This window comes from Callorhinchus milii, unplaced genomic scaffold (genome assembly GCF_018977255.1).
Source record: "Callorhinchus milii isolate IMCB2004 unplaced genomic scaffold, IMCB_Cmil_1.0 Scaffold25, whole genome shotgun sequence".
Lineage (NCBI taxonomy): Eukaryota > Metazoa > Chordata > Chondrichthyes > Chimaeriformes > Callorhinchidae > Callorhinchus > Callorhinchus milii.
Genome location: NW_024704766.1, coordinates 7,693,806 through 7,710,706, shown reverse-complemented (window position 1 = coordinate 7,710,706; position 16,901 = coordinate 7,693,806). Strand labels below are relative to the sequence as shown.

General features: G+C 54.9%; 1 protein-coding gene across 1 annotated transcript in view; it reads right to left on the bottom strand.

Moving 5' to 3' along the window:
* Positions 1 to 8,202: 8,202 nt before the first annotated feature.
* layna (layilin a) overlaps positions 8,203 to 16,901 on the bottom strand; it is an 11,329-nt gene continuing 2,630 nt past the window's right edge. The window contains exons 2-6 of the mRNA XM_042343984.1: positions 15,280 to 15,577; positions 12,277 to 12,434; positions 11,524 to 11,631; positions 10,451 to 10,550; positions 8,203 to 9,118 (exon numbers count right to left, since the gene is read on the bottom strand). Coding sequence (XP_042199918.1) covers positions 8,773 to 9,118; positions 10,451 to 10,550; positions 11,524 to 11,631; positions 12,277 to 12,434; positions 15,280 to 15,577 — 1,010 coding nt within the window. The 3' untranslated portion in view covers positions 8,203 to 8,772. The remainder of the gene's footprint in view (positions 9,119 to 10,450; positions 10,551 to 11,523; positions 11,632 to 12,276; positions 12,435 to 15,279; positions 15,578 to 16,901) is intronic.

The window sequence follows — 16,901 nt, the reverse complement described above, 5'->3', positions numbered from 1 at the left end:
TGAGGTGACAAAGGCGTGGACCAGGGTTTCAGCAGCGTGAGGGGTGAGGTAGTGCCGTAGTCTGGCGATGTTCCGGAGGTGATGGAAGGCGGTGCCAGTTGTGGTGCGGATGTGAGGGAGAAAGGACAGCTCAGGGTCGAACAAAACGCCGAGGTTCCTGACTGGCTTTGAGAGGTGGAGAGTGCAGCCTTGGATGCTGATGGTGTCAGCGCCTGAGGTGCGGAGGCGCTGACGTGAGCCAATCAGGAGGGCCTCGGTTTTTCGCACGTTGAGCTGAAGAAAGTTGTCTCTCGTCCAGGACTCGATGTCGGACAGGCAGGCTGTCAGGACATCGGTGGTCGTGGAGTTGAGAGTAGAGGAGGAAAGGTAGAGTTGGGTGTCATCCGCATACATGTGGAAGTTAACTCCATGTCTGCGGATGATGTCACCGAGGGGGAGCATATAGAGGGTGAAGAGGAGGGGACCGAGGACAGAGCCCTGAGGGACACCACATGAGACAGTGCGGGGGGTGGAGGAGAAGCCATTCGTTGAGACAAAGTGAAGACGGTGAGAAAGGTACGACCTAAACCATTCAAGGACAGTGCCTTGAAGGTTGAGGTGGGAGGACAAGCGGTGGAGTAGGATAGCGTGGTCGACCGTATCGAATGCTGCCGATAGGTCGAGGAGGACGAGGAGACAGAGGGAGCCCTGGTCACAGATGGTCAGGATATCATTGGTGACCTTGACCAGGGCAGTTTCTGTGCTATGGGCAGCACGGAAACCTGACTGAAGGGGTTCAAAAAGAGAATGGGTGGAAAGGAAAGAGCGCAGTTGGGAGGCGACAACTCTTTCCAAGACCTTGGAGAGAAAGGGGAGGTTGGAGATGGGCCGGTAGCTTGATAGCTGCGACGCATCAAGGGAGGGTTTTTTCAGGGTGGGCGTGATGATGGCAGTTTTTAATGGAATGGGGACAGAGCCAGAGGAGAGGGACAGGTTGATGATGTCAGTGATATGTGGGGCAAGAAAGTGGAGCTGGGAGATAAGGAGTGGAGTGGGGATGGGGTCAAGGGAGCAGGTGGTTGGTTTTAGGGATAGGATGAGTTCAGTGACAGAGGGTGGGGAAACGGGTACGAAGGTGTCTAGGGGAGGATGGGTAGGAGTCGGAGTGTGGGAGAGAAGGGGTGGGTGGTGGGTGGAAGTTGGAGGGGAAGTGACCTTGGGCAAGTTTCCTTACTCCACACAGAGCCTAATAATAACCCTCCAAAACCAAAAACAATAATAAATTGGTCATTTTCAATCTACGACTGTTTGTGGGACATTGCTGTGCGCAATTGGCTGCCACGTTCGCCCACAAATATACAGTCAATTCACTTTACAGTGTGTTCTGTGAAGGGCTTTGGGTTCTCCTCCCGATGTGAAAAGCGCTATATCAAATGCAAGGATTATTATTATTATTATTATTATCTGTGGATTATACAAGGAGCAGGCAGCTGGAAGACATCAGCCCATCCCAGCTTTGCTTCACATGTGGGCGACAGTTGAACCTAAATTCCCACTGGGGCTGCCTGAGCCAATCCCACCCGCACTCAGGCCTGGCCTCGCTCCAGCAGGAGATTGCATCCTCACTAATGGACTGAGTGCATTCACTCAGCCACTCAGCCCTGCACTGTCCGGAAACCAATCATTTTAAACACCATCCCATCCAGTTCCGGAAAGGCTTGATGGCATTGAGTGAGATGGTGTCATGGCAACACCAGGGCTGGTATTATGGGATGCCATTAGGACTTTCTCACCCAGGTGGGGTAGAGGAGCGAACACCAGCACAACAACAACAACAACTTGGATTTATATAGTGCCCTCCACGCCGGACGGCGTCACAGCAACGGATCCCGGGGCCGAGCCAGGGGTGGGGGAGGAGCCGGGGGAGGGGGAGGAAGGTGACCAAAGGCGCAGTTGAAAGGAAAGGTCTTCAGTAGGGACCTGAAAGTAGGAAGAGAGGGGGAGGGACAAAGGGAATGAGGAAGGAAATTCCAGAGCCTCGGGGCATAGTGCCTGAAGGCACAGCCACCGAGGGTGAAGCGGAGGATTCAGGGGACGAGGAGGAGGCCAGACCTGGAGGAGCAAAGGCAATGGGCACTGTTGTGAGGAGAGAGGAGGTCAGAGAGGTCGGGGGGTGTGGAGGAGTGGAGGGATTTGAAGACAGGGTGAGGATCTTGAAGTCGATGCACAGATACGATGGGGAGAGAGCAGAGAATGCGGTTAGTGTAGAGAGCTCCAGTGGGGGAGAGAGCACCAGCACAGACACCATGGGGAGAGAGAGCAGGGAATGGGGTTAGATTGGGCTTTTGTTGAATTAAACATTTAATCATTGCTAAACCTGCTTGGCTCACACACACACAGACACATACAGTCTCAGTCTCTATTGTCAAATCTAGTCATTGCTTCTCCATTGAAATGGATGGGGCAGGTTCAGGGGTGATCATTACAAGTTATTTCTGACCCTTACATACTCTCACCTTGTGTCCACCTCCCCCCCCGCCCGGTGCCTGTCACCTCGTCCCCCAGCGAATGGGAAGGGGAACAAGTTTAGTTGGGTCAGCCGGTTGCGCTCTAACCTCTGTGTCAGAAGATTGAACAATTAGCACCTTGCAAAGTCCTCCCGACACTGAGTAAATGTCATTTGTTGTTCATGCAGAACGATGGAATCTGAGCACACCGCCCAACATTATTTGGGAACGATTGGCACATTGCTTTCTGGAGGTAATAATCCCTCCAAAGGAAAAATTGGTCACTCAATCCACGACTGTGTGTGGGACATTGCTGTGCGCAATTGGCTGCTTCATTTCACCCACAAAATACAGAGTCAATAACAACAACAAAATGACATGTGCAAAGCGCCTTTCATGTCGGGAGGATATCCCAAGGGGCTGGACAGACAGTGTTTTGGACCCGAGCTGTGGGTCGGGGTCAGGGAGGGTGGAGGGCAGGGGGTGAAGCAGGGAGATTGAAAGCACAGTCGAAGAGAAGGGTCTTGAGATGGATCTTGAAGAGGCAAGGGAGGGAGCGAGGTGGGGGACTGCGGGAGTTCCAGAGGGTGGGGGCAGAGTGGCAGAAGGCCCTCATCCAATAGTGGATCAAGCGAGGTGGGAAACATGAAGCAGGCCGGAGCCCGCTGAGTGGAGGGAGCGAGCAGGATGGTACGGGGTTAGGAGGTCTCAAAGGTAGGGGGGAGCAAGACCATGGAGGGCTTTGAAGGTGAGGACCAGGATCTTGAACTGTATCCTCTGTGTGATGGGAAGCCAGTGGAGTCGGGTGAGGATGGGGTGATAGGGTCACGGAGCCTGGTGCAGGAGAGGACATGGGTTGCTGATAATCTGTAGCTTGTAGAGGGAAGTGTTGGTGAGGCCAACAAGCAAAGAGTTTGCACAGTTGAGCCTCAATGTAATGAAGGTGTATATGAGGGTCTCGGGGGCTGCGGTGCGAGACAGTGTCGGAGTCGGGTGATGTTGCGGAGGTGGGGAAGACAGAGCGGATCATGGCACAGATATGGGGTAGAAAGGATAGTTGAGGGTCAAACAAGACCCCAAGGTCCGGGACTGGCTCAGTGAGGGGGAGTGAGCCCCATGGATGGTGATGCTGTCAGCGCCTGAGGTGAGGAGGAGTCTCGGTCTTGTTGACGTTCAACTGAACAAAGTTCGCTCTCATCCTGGACTTGACGTCTGACAGACATTCTGTCAGGACAGCAGTGGGTCCTGGAGTCAAAGGCGGAGGCAGAGAGATAGAGTTGGGTGTCATCCACATACATATGGGAGTTGACCCCATGTCTGCGGATGATGTCACCGAGGGGGAACAAGTAGAGGGTGAAGAGGAGGGGACCGAGGACAGAGCCCTGGGGGACGCCACACGAGACGGTGCAGGGGCTGGGGGAGAAGCTTTTGTGGAGATGAAGTGGAGGCGGTTGAGAGGTACGATCTGAACCAGTCCAGGACAGAGCCGTGAAGGCTGAGTTGAGAGGAGAGGCGATGGATGAGGATAAAGTGGTCGATGGTGTCTAAGGCAGCAGAGAAGTCAAGGAGGATGAGGTAGAGGGAGCCCTGGTCGCAGATGGACAGAATATCATTTGTCACTGACCAGGGCTGTTTCTGTGCTGTGGGCGGCACAGAAACCCGATTGGAGGTGTTCGAGAAGGGAGTGGCGGGAGAGGAAGGAGCAAAGCTGAGAAGCAACAACTCGTTCCAGGACCTTGAACAGGAAAGGGAGGTTGGAGATGGGGCGGTAGTTTGAGTAGAGATGGGTCCAGGGAGGGTCTTTTAAGGATAGGAGTGATGATGGTTATTTTTAATGGGGTGGGAACAGTACCAGAGGACAGGGAGAGATTTATAATGTCTGTGAGTAGTGGGGAAGGAGGTTGAGCTGGGTGATAAGGAGAGGGGTAGGGAGGAGGTGGTCAGTCTCATGCGGGTTATCAGGGTGGTGAGAGAGGAGTGGGAGACAGGTTTGAAGGTGTGGAGGGAGGGATGTGTAGGAGATGGGGAGGGGCTAGTAGATGGAAGGGCAGAGGTAGCTGAGTGGATCCCCTTAACTTTGGATTTGACGACGTCCAGCACTACCTCACAGTTGGCATTGGAGGTGAGGATGGGCGAGGCATGAAACTGTAGGTAGAGAAGCCGGTTAGCGATGGAGAAGAAGAGCCTGGGGTTGTCCTTGGCCTCCAAGATTATCTTGGAGTAGAACAATGATTTAGCAGAGGCAAGGATGGAGAGGTAAGATTTGATAAGGTCCAGCCAGATCTGCCGATAGACCGATAAGTTTGATTTAAACCAGTCACTCCACTTTACAATGTATCCTGTGAAGCGCTTTGAGACAACTCAAAGAAGTAATAAGGCACTCTATCAAATGCAATGACTTATTATATTAACATCACCCCACTATGCAAGAAAGCAAAAAAAAATGAAATAAATCAAAACATAAGAACACAAGAAATAGGAGCAGGAGTAGGCCGTTCGGCCCCTCAGCCTGCCCCACCATTTAATAAGATCATGGCTGATCTTCTAATCTAATTCCATTTACCCGTCTTTTCCCCATATCCCTTAATGCCTTTAGTTTTTAAAAATCTATCGATCTCAGTCTTGAATATGATTCAATGACTGAGCATCCACAGCTTCTGGGGTAGAGACTTCCATCAATTCACTACCCTCTGAGTGAAGAAATATTTCCTCAACTCAGTTCGAAAAGGCTGACCCTTAATCCTGAGACTATGACCCCTAGTTTTAGATTCTCCAACCAGGGGAAACAGTCTCACGGCATCTACCCTGTCAAGACCCTTAAGAATCTTATAGGTTTCTGTAAGATCACCTCTAATTCTTTTATATTCTAGAGAATATAGGCCTAGTCTACTCAATCTCTCCTCATAGGTCAACCCCTCATCCCAGGAACCAACCTTCAGTATATGGAACAGCAATTGAAAGAGAGAAAACTTCGTCTTGGACGGAAACTTAAACCCCTCCTCAAATATCTTTTGTGAAGAGGGAGTGTAGATGCACAGCATCAGATACAACAACAACAGCAACAAGATTACATTTGTATAGCGCCTTTCACGTCGGGAGGACGTCCTAAGGCACTGAACAGAGTACAGCATTTCAGATAACAAGACTTATATGCGACTCTAAACGACAGGGAAAAAGAGATCAAACATCTAAAAACTAACCAACAAATAGAGCAGTCGAAAAAGGATTTGGCAGATAAAGAAAAGGAGTCTTCTGATCGAAAGGTACAGCTCTTTATGGAAAGGGAGAGAAACGAGGCAGAAATGGCTAAAGGAAAGAGAGGACAATCATTTGTGTCAGATACGTGAGTTGGGAGCTGTGGTAGATAACCAACAGGGCAAAGAGGATCTGACCTAGGCCAAGAAAGCAGAATGTGACGAGTGTAAGCAGTTGATAAACAGGCTACAAATGGAGGTGACAGAATTAAACTGGCAGCTGATGGAGGCGCGAGGGGAACTCCGACACAAACTAAAAACTGTGCAGACTGGACCGATCGACCACACATAGTGTAGGTGGGTGATTCATAACCTGCAGACTCAATTGGCCTGGCATTGCTCTAGGATAGAGGCAATGTTACCAGGAGAAGGGTATCAGTCCTGGGATGATTCCGAACCAGACTGGGAGAGTTTGGAGGATGAGGCAGCCCATTACAGACGGGAGGAGGGCTATGGACCTCCTGACCCATCAAATTCTGGCCAAATAGCAATGGTGACAACTCGTAGTACGTCCTGAGCAGCAGCAGCAGCAGCAGCAGCAGCAGACGATGCGGATGCAGAAGGAATGTTACTGAACACCATGGTCTCTCAACTCCCCATATCGGTTATAGAGTGGGATGCTTTTGTTAAAGAATTTGGGGTTCACATTACTCCTAAAACCAACCCCATTACTCGTGTTAGTCAATGGAATGCCTTTACATCCTACCAGCAAAATCTGGAGGATGAAGATTACAAACAAATATTGGTGCATCTTTAAATCCAGAAGTTAAAGGTCGCTTTCCTGCAGCACAATATGCTGCTGATGTCAATTCGACTGGTTTCCTAGGGGCAATTCAGCAAGCATTGGGCAACATAGGATGTCCATAGGGAGTTACTCAAAGCTGAACAAGGCAAATATGAAAGTCCTTTGACTTTTCATACGCATTTAATAGAACTCAACATTATGCTCAAGCGGGGGAACCGGACATCGCTGCCATCCGTGACTCCCCCGAGTACAAATAACACCACCTTCAGAAATTGCTTCCTCATATTAAAACTGAGTAAGGAGCAGTTGTCAGTCATCGATCCAAATGGGGTGAAATTCTGGCTAAAGAAGAACAAGCCGACACTACAAGGCAACAGCTATTGAAGTCAAACCCCAAATTAAAGTTGACCCCGTGTTCAAGGTAGGAGGACAGAGTCCTGGGAATAACACTGGCAAAGGGGGCAGCTGGAGCGGACAGAGTAGACCTTACTGACATAATAACCAGGGTGGTGGCTGAGGTTATAATGCTCCGAGGGGAGATGGACGCGGACAGGGTTTTGGCTATAATATGGGAGGAAGCCCATTGAATAGGGGTAGAGGGCACTTTGCTTGTGATTGTTTGAGCGAGTCACAACCGGGGTTTAACCAAATTGCAAATTTCCCCCATGGAGTCCTGTAGCTCAGTGGTTAGAGCACTCGCTTTGCAAGTGAGAGACCTGAGTTGCATTCCAGGCAGAGGGCGAAACCTTGGGCAAGTTTCCTTACTCCACACAGAGCCTAATAATAATCCCTCCAAAAAATAAAACGATAATAAATTGGTCATTTTCAAACCACGACTGTCTGTGGGACGCTGCTGTGCGCAATTGGCTGCCGCGTTCGCCCACAAATATACGGTCAATTCACTTTACAGTCTATTCTGTGAAGCACTTTGAGACGTTGAGAAGACGTGAAAAAGCACCATATCAAATGCAAGGGTTATTATATCACCTTGAAACCTTCGCCCACAGACCAAAGATTGGATAAATTGATTGCATTAATTACCCTCCAGCAGGCGACAGGAGGCAGTCCTCAAATCAGTAAAACCTCCAGTTTCTTATCCTTAAAAGCTACTGTAAAAATACAGGCAGCTGTGGCCAGGGAATCTAGACAGGATCCTGTGTCACATATACAGTGTCACAAAAAGGTACTGCAGTTGGAGGAACAACTTAAATGTGAAAGAAGATACCTGTAAAAGGACACCTAAATCCCTCTGAACACTAACACTATCTAGTCTCTCCCCCTCTAGAAAATAATCTGCTTTTCTATGTTTTCTACCTGGGTGAATAACTTCACACTTGCCCACATTATACTCCATCTGCCACCTTCGACTTTCTACCCCCTCCTCACTTCCTCCCTTCCCTCCCTTCACCCTGACCATTTCCCCCACCAATGCTCGGGTCCCGACCCAACTGTCCAGCGCCTTGGGACGTCCTCCTGACTTGAAAGGCGCTCTATAAATGCAATGTTGTTGTTGTTCTTGCCCACTCACTTAACCTGTCTCTACCCTTTGCATCCTTCTTGTGTCTTCCTAACAGCTTACTTTCCCACCGAGCTTTGTATCGTCCACAAATTTAGATACATTAAAGCTCTATTTCCTCTTCTAAGTCATTGATGTCAACTGTAAACAGCTGAGGCCCAAGCACTGCAAACCAACAGGACAAAACAGCCACAAAAGTTCTTTTTGTCTCTTCACAGAAAGTTTATTTCCAGTGATTTTTATGGGTTTTGGGTCAACCCAGTGCATTCCTTCATTCCATATCATCGTTTAGCATCCAAAGTAAAGGTCTTGTTTCACACTGTCAGGTTCAAGCTTAAAGGTTCCAGTCACCAGCCTCTCCCACTCTACCGACCTCCCACACCCACTCCCCACTGGAAGGGGCATGAGCCTGGGATAGGCCTGAGACCCAGCCTGGGGCCTTTATATACCGAGTTTGGGGGTCAGTTTGTGTGAGTTCAGCATCTCAATAACAAATAAACTCACACCTGACACAGTGTGAAAACATTTGTGCATTTCAATTGTGCATTGGGTGGGGGGGAATGGGTTGTTGTGTCAAGGCTATTGACATGCGGAAATGGGGTGAGGATGGGAACAAGACTGTGTTTCTCCGGGTGTTGGGTTGGCCACTGGGAGCAACAGCACCAATAATTCAGGGCAGCCCCTTGTCCAGTCACCTGCCACCATCAGCCCTGCCTGTGCCCAGAGCGGTGTCTACACAGCGACTCTGTGTCTGTCCATCACAACAGCTGACTAATAGCCATAGATCTCATTGTCCACCCAGCCCCGCTCCCGCTCCCGCTCCCGAGCCCTGCCGCCCGGCTCCACACACGGCTCATAGATCTCGTTGGTCACAAAGCCGCTCTGGGTGTCGCTGACCCTCACGTTGTCGTACTCCCCTGAGAGCGTGTCCACAGGGCGCTGGGCAGGGGGAGCGCGAAAGGACGAGTTGGGTGTGTGAGCCCAGGAGCCGCTCAGGTCAGCCTCGGTCTGTCTCCTGATCACCTTGTGGATCTCCAGGCTGGGGGCCGCACTGGCCTCCGCGGCCAACCAGAGGCTGCGCTCCTTCACTGCCCGACTCTCCTGTCTCTCCTTCCTCCTGTGGCAGAGAGAGAGAACGTCACAGTCTCCGTTACATCACAACCTGCAGTGGCGGTTCCTCTTTAACCTGTGTGGCATCCCCCGGGAGTGAGGGGCGGGGCTGAGCCGCGAGGGGCGGGGCTGAGGGGCGGGGCTGAGGGGTGGGGCTGAGGGGTGGGGCTGAGGGGCGGGGCTGAGCCACGAGGGGTGGGGCTGAGCGGCGAGGGGCGGGGCTGAGCGGTGAGGGGCGGGGCTGAGCGGCGAGGGGCGGAGCTGAGGGGCGGAGCTGAGCGGCAAGGCGCAGAGCTGAGGGGCGGGGCTGAGGGGCGGGGCTGAGCGGCGAGGGGCGGGGCTGAGGGGCGGAGCTGAGCGACGAGGGGCGGAGCTGAGGGGTGGGGCTGAGCGGCGAGGGGCGGAGGTGACTCTCGACTCTCTTCCCCCTCCTCACTCCCTCCCTTCCCTCCCCTCACCCTGACCATTTCCCCCCTCCTCGCCCCCTCCCTTCCCTCCCCTCCCCCTGACCATTTCCCCCTCCTCGCTCCCTCCCTTCCCTCCCCTCACCCTGACCATTTCCCCCCTCCTCGCCCCCTCCCTTCCCTCCCCTCCCCCTGACCATTTCCCCCCAATGCTCGGGTCATGACCCAACTGTGCAGTCCTTGGGACGTCCTCCTGACGTGAAAGGCGCTTTATAAATGGAATCTTGTTGTTGTTGTTGTTGTTGTGAGGGGTGGGGCTGAGTGGTGAGGGGCGGAGCTGAGGGGCGGAGCTGAGCGGCGAGGGGCGGAGCTGAGGGGCGGAGCTGAGCGGCGAGGGGCGGAGCCGAGGGGCGGGGCTGAGTGGCGAGGGGCGGGCTGAGGGGCGGGGCGGAGCTGAGGGGCGGGGGGCTGAGTGGCGAGGGGCGGGGCTGAGTGGCGAGGGGCGGGGCTGAGTGGCGAGGGGCGGGGCTGAGTGGCGAGGGGCGGGGCTGAGTGGCGAGGGCGGGGCTGAGTGGCGAGGGGCGGGGCTGAGTGGCGAGGGGCGGGGCTGAGTGGCGAGGGGCGGGGCTGAGTGGCGAGGGGCGGGGCTGAGTGGCGAGGGGCGGGGCTGAGTGGCGAGGGGCGGGGCTGAGTGGCGAGGGGCGGGGCGAGGGGCGGGGCGAGGGGCGGGGCTGAGTGGCGAGGCTGAGTGGCGAGGGGCGGGGCTGAGTGGCGAGGGGCGGGGCTGAGTGGCGAGGGGCGGGGCTGAGTGGCGAGGGGCGGGGCTGAGTGGCGAGGGGCGGGGCTGAGTGGCGAGGGGCGGGGCTGAGTGGCGAGGGGCGGGGCTGAGTGGCGAGGGGCGGGGCTGAGTGGCGAGGGGCGGGGCCGAGCATCACCTCTGTGTTAAGAGCCGGAAGCAGAAGGCGCCGATGGCCACGAGCAGCAGCAGCAGTGGGACAGTCGGTACCACAACGTACAGAATGTTCAGGGGAACCTCTGGAACACAGACAGGACTCAGTCAGTGCGTCTGTCCTCACCCGCACCACAGCAAACCTCCTGTATACACCCACGGTCCTGCTGGTCAGGGCGAGGGACACAGTAACGCTCCTCTACACTGTGCGTCCACACTCCCCGGTCAGGGTTAGAGACACAGTAACACACAGTCACTACACTCCCACGGTCAGGGTTAGAGACACAGTAACACACAGTCACTACACTCCCAGGTCAGGGTTAGAGACACAGTAACACACAGTCACTACACTCCCAGGTCAGGGTTAGAGACACAGTAACACACAGTCACTACACTCCCAGGTCAGGGTTAAAGCAACTTTATTTGTTGGGTTGTGAACCAGTTCAGGACACAGAAACTAACTGCCTTCTCTTTCAGAATATTAATGCCCACCTGAACAGTCAAACATCCCATTGTGGGTCCCTCCCGGCACTGACCGCACTGACGCATCAGCCTGGAGTATCAGATTGGATTATCCGACCTGGGTGCTTGAACCCACAATCTCCTGACAACAACAACAACAACTTGGTCTTATATAAGGCCCTCCACACAGGGTCGTGTCTCAGAGGCCTTAACGCTCCAGTCCCATGTGTAACATAACATGTAGGAGCAGGAGGAGGCCATTCGACCCTTCGAGCCTGCCCCGCCATTCAATCATGGCTGATCTTCTAATCTAACTCCGGCTAATAACCTGACGCCGCCTTATCCCCATATCCCTTAATCCCTTTAGCAATAAGAAATCTATCTCTCTCAGTCTTGTGGAACAGTGTGGAACTGGTTCGAAACCCTGGTTGGTGTGGATTTATAAAATGTTCTTGAAACATAACCAAAGGAGACAGACTGTGGCTGTGAGGTTGAGGGGTGTGAGGTTGCTGGGGTGGGGGATAGAGAGGGTGTGAGAGGGTGGAGAGCGTCTGAGGGTGTATGTGTGATAGTGAAAAGACCAAATAGGGAGTGCACCGTCTGTCTCCCGCACATCCACGGTCTCCTGGTCAGGCCTGGCTGTCAGCCACTCCGGGCTCCGGGACGTGTTGCCAGGGGCCAGTGGAGGGGCCCTCGTGGTTCGAGCTGAAATTCAGCAAAAGTTCCTGTCATAGGCAATACACCCGCATCACCAGCAGGTGGCACTGCATCATAGCCTGGAGCAGGAGCCCTGACTGATCTCACCCTCCCTGCCCAGGACCCTCCCTGTCCTCACCCACCCCCCGACCCAGCCCCCACCCCCACCCAGCCCCCACCCCCCACCCAGCCCCCACCGCCCGACCCAGCCCCCACAACCCCCAACCCAGCCCCCACCCCCCGACCCAGCCCCCACCCCCACCCAGAACCCGCCCCCAACCCAGCCCCACCCCTCACCCAGTCCCCGCCTGCTCATCCAGCCCCCATCCCCCGACCCAGCCCCCACCCAGCCCTGCCTCTCGCTCTGCCACGTCCGGAGCCTTCACCCAGCCTCCACCCCCAACCCAGCCCCCACCCGCTCACTCAGCCCCCACCACCCAACCCAGCCCCCGCCCCTTCACCCAGTCCCCGCCCCCTCACCCAGTCCCCGCCCCCTCACCCAGTCCCCGCCCCTCACCCAGTTCCCGCCCCCTCACCCAGTTCCCACCCCCTCACCCAGTCGCCGACCCCTCACCCAGTTCCCACCCCCTCACCCAGTCGCCGACCCCTCACTCAGTCGCGGCCCCTCACCTTCACACACAGACACACTTGTACCTGGTGAGTACTTGCAAATGAAGTTGTTCTTGATGTTACAGCGGTCGTCGTTCCATTGGTACAGGTATGGCCCGCCCATGCCCGCGGAGGCTGAGGGCTGGTGGTACATCACCACACAGGCCTCGCTGCCACATGACGGCTCGTCCTCATACCAGTTCCTACAACGGTCAGCGAGACAGTGAAATCCCAATGATCATCAGGCGCTGAGCGCCGTGACACCAGCAACACCCAATGGGAGAGTGACAACAACAACTTGGATTTACATAGTGCCCCCCACGCCGGATGGCGTCTCAGAGCGCTTCACAGTGACGGATCCCGGGGCCGAGCCAGGAGGGGGAGGAGCCAGGGGAGGGGGAGGAGCTGGGGAGGGGGAGGAGCCAGGGGGAGGGGGAGGAGCTGGGGAGGGGGAGGAGCCGGGGGGAGGGGGAGGAGCCAGGGAGAGGGGGAGGAGCCAGGGGAGGGGGAGGAGCTGGGGAGGGGGAGGAGCTGGGGGGAGGGGGAGAAGGTGACCAAAGGTGCGGTCGAAAAGAAAGGTCTTCAGCCGAGACCTGAAAATGTGAGGGGAGGCGGTGAGACAAAGGGAGTGAGGAAGGCAGTTCCAGAGCCTCGGGGCACAGTGGCTGAAGGCGCGGCCGCCGAGGGTGGAGAGGAGGACTCGGAGGAAGCCACATCCGGGGGAGTGAAGGCAATGGGCACTGTTGTGAGGAGAGAGGAGGTCAGAGAGGTTGTGGGATATGGAGGAGTGGAGGGATTTGAAGACAAGGGTGATGATCTTGAAGTCGATCCTCTCTGGGCAGGCAGCCAGTGCGGTCTGGCAAGGACTGGGGTGATCGGGGTTTGGTGCGGGTGAGAATGCGGGTGGCAGAGGTTTGTATGACCTAGATTTTATGGATGGTCGTGGAGGGGAGGCCGGCGAGGAGGGCGTTAGAGTAGTCCAGCCGAAAGATGACAAAGGCGTGGACCAGGGTTTCAGCGGTTTTTGGGGTGAATTGGTGGAGTCGAGCGATGCGTTGGAGGTGGAAAAAAGCAGTCCTGGTGAGGGACCGGATGTGGGGGAGGAAGGATAATTGGGGGTCAAACTTGACGCGTAGGTTGCATGCAGGTTCGGAGAGTTTTAGGGAGAGTCGGGTAGGTGGAGGAGGTGAGAACCATGCGATTTAAGACGTTGACGAGAGTCAAAGAGTATGGCTTCCATCTTGCCAACATTTAGCTGAAGGAAATTCGCGCTCATCCAGCTCCTGAGGTCGACAAGCAGAACATCAGGGACTAGGGCTCGCAAGTGAGGTGGAAAAATAGGGTTGGGTATCGTCCTTGTACATGTGGAAGTGTCCCCCATGTCTGCGGATGACATCCCCAGAGGGAGCATATAAATCAGAAAGTGGAGGGGCCAAGGATGGATCCTTGGGGTACCCACAGGTGAGAGCGGGAAGAGAAGCCATTTGTGCAGATGTACTGCTGGCGGTTTGTGAGGTAGGACTCGAACCGGGCGAGTGCGGTCCCACTGAGGTGGATGACGGAGGAAAGGCGGTGGAGGAGGATGGCGTGATCGGCTGTCGAACGCGGTGGAGAGGTCCAGGAGGACAAGGAGGCCGAGGGAGCCCTGGTCACAGAGAGGTATCGTTTGACAACAACTACTTGCATTTATATAGTACCCCTCACGGGCAAGACATTGGGCAAGTTTTCATACTCCAAACACACGCCTCTGTTTATCAGCAGTGAGTAAAAACCTGATCAACCCCACTCCCCCGCTCTCTCTCCCCATAGCCCTGATCAACCCCACTCCCCCGCTCTCTCTCCCCATAGCCCTGATCAACCCCACTCCCCCGCTCTCTCTCCCCATAGCCCTGATCAACCCCACTCCCCCGCGCGCTCTCCCCATAGCCCTGATCAACCCCACTTCCCCCGCGCTCTCCCCTTAGCCCTGATCAACTCCACTTCCCTCTCTCCCCATAGCTCTGAACAACCCCACTCCCCCGCGCTCTCCCCTTAGCTCCGATCAACTCCACTTCCCTCTCTCCCCATAGCTCTGAACAAACCCACTCCCCCGCTCTCTCCCCATAGCCCTGATCAAACCCACTCCCCGCGCTCTCTCCCCATAGCCCTGATCAACCCCACTCCCCCGCTCTCTCCCCATAGTCCTGATCAACCCCACTCCCCCGCTCTCTCCCCATAGCCCTGATCAACCCCACTCCCCCACTCTCTCCCCATAGTCCTGATCAACCCCACTCCCCCGCTCTCTCCCCATAGCCCTGATCAACCCCACTCCCCCCGCTCTCTCCCCATAGCCCCGAGCAACCCCACTCCCCCGCGCTCTCCCCATAGCCCTGATCAACCCCACTCCCCCACTCTCTCCCCATAGCCCTGATCAACCCCACTCCCCCGCACTCTCTACTAATAGCCCTGATCAACCCCACTCCCCCGCTCTCTCCCCATAGACCTGATCAACCCCACGCCCCCGCTCTCTCCCCATAGCCCTGATCAACCCCACTCCCCCGCTCTCTCCCCATAGCCCTGATCAACACCATTCCCCTCTCTCTCCCCATAGCCCTGATCAACCCCACTCCCCCGCTCTCTCCCCATAGCCCTGATCAACCCCACTCCCCCGCTCTCTCCCATAGCCCTGATCAACCCCACTCCCCCGCTCTCTCCCCATAGCCCTGATCAACCCCACTCCCCCGCTCTCTCCCCATAGCCCTGCATACTTGTCCTCCCCAAATAATGATTTACTTCACTCTTAAAAGTTGTTATCGTATCGGCTTCCACCAGCCTTTCAGATACGTTTTCCAGTTCCGAACAACCAAACAATACGGGGATTATTATTATTTATATAGCGCCCTTTACACGGGGTCCTCCACACCCCCCCCCCCCCCACCAACCCTCTCTCTCTCTGCTGCCAGGGGGTTTCACATGTTAGACGGGAGTTTACTTTCTCAACAGTTTTTTGCCCTCACGAGATGCAGGGAGACGGACGATTGCAGAGCCTGAACCTGGGTCGGTTCTCACCTGAAGCTGCCATCGGTGCCGTCCAGCCACTGGTAGCGGGCAGCGCAGTCTGTCAGGTTGCCGGTCTCGCTCTCCCCGCGCCACAGGCCGATCCAGAAGTCCCCATCCGCAGCCGACAGCGCCTCCAGTAGCTTCTGGACAAAACGCTGCTCGTGTAGCGACTGCACGCTCAGCAGCTGTCCCCCGTCCCGCTCACACTCTCGACGAGCAGCCCCGAACTCCGCCCGGCGCCACGCATCCCGGAAATAGGCCACCTTATAGCATGGACGCTCCACACCGCCCCGACACACACTCTGCCCTGGGAGGAGAGATGGGCAAACACAGTCAATCTGACACCAGCCGTTCACACACACACACATTGTCCATGGGAGGGAAGACATCTGACTCTCGTTCCCTCCTCGTTCCCCCCATTCCCCTCCCGGCCTCTCTGCTTCGAGGGTATTGTGTGTCAGCCTGGCCCATTGGTAGCTTCTCACCTCCAAGGCAGAGGTTTGTGGGTTCGAGCCCCACGTTGGGACTCGGAATCACATAATCTAAGCTCACGCTCCCATACAGCGCTGGGGATGTGTTGCATTGTGTGAGACGCCGTCCGTGGGATGAGACGTTAAACCTCACTCCCCACCTCTCTGTTCAGGTGGAGGTTAAAGATCCCGCAGCGCTATTCAAAAACAGAAGAGTTTTTCTCTCTCCCCCCCCCACCTCCTCGTCAACAATCCCCTCCTGTGGCCCTCCCCACTCGCTGGCTCAGGGCTGCGTTGTTACAGCTCAAACCCGCTTCCTTTACTGTGCGCGGAGAGGCCGGGACCCCGGCTGGTCAGTGCAGATTACAATTCTCTTCATGAAAATGTTTTTCCTGTTGGGGGCTGCGGGGACGGGGGTTGGTGCGGAGGTCAGGAGGAAGGAAGGCAGCAGCACATGGCCAACATGAGAACATGGGAACTGGGAAAACTTTTCAGCTGAGGACAGGGAGTCTGACTATAATAATACTTGCATTATGGGTCCTGTAGGGTAGTGGGTAAGTTAGAGCACTCGCCTCCCAAGTGAGAGGAACTGGGTTCAATTCCCGGTCAGGGCGAAACATTGGGCAAGTTTCCTTGCTCCACACACGCCTCTGTTTACCAGAAGTCAGTAGGAACCCGGTTATAAGTCGATTGGCGGATAACTTTTCCGGGGATAATAATCCCTTCAAAAAAAATTAAACAAATACTAATAATAATTTGGTCACTCAATCCACGAGGGTTTGTGGGACGCTGCTGTACGCAATTGGCTGCCGCGTTTCACCCACAAATATACGGTCAATTCACTTTACAGTGAATCCTGTGAAGTGCTTTAAGATATCTCAAAGACGTGATAAGACGCTGTATCAAATACAAGTATTATTATAATGAGACGCCTCAAAGTGCTTCACGAGATATACTGAAAGGTGAAACGACTGTATTTTGTGGAAAAAACACTTAGGATCTTTAACATTCACCAGAGAGAAACAGACAGAGAGTGACAGACTGACAGTCAGAGAGTGACAGAGTGAGAGTGACAGGCAGAGAGAGAGAGAGAGAAAGTGACAGACAGACAGAAAGTGAGAGAGAGAGTGATAGAGACAAAGAGAGAATGACAGACAGAAA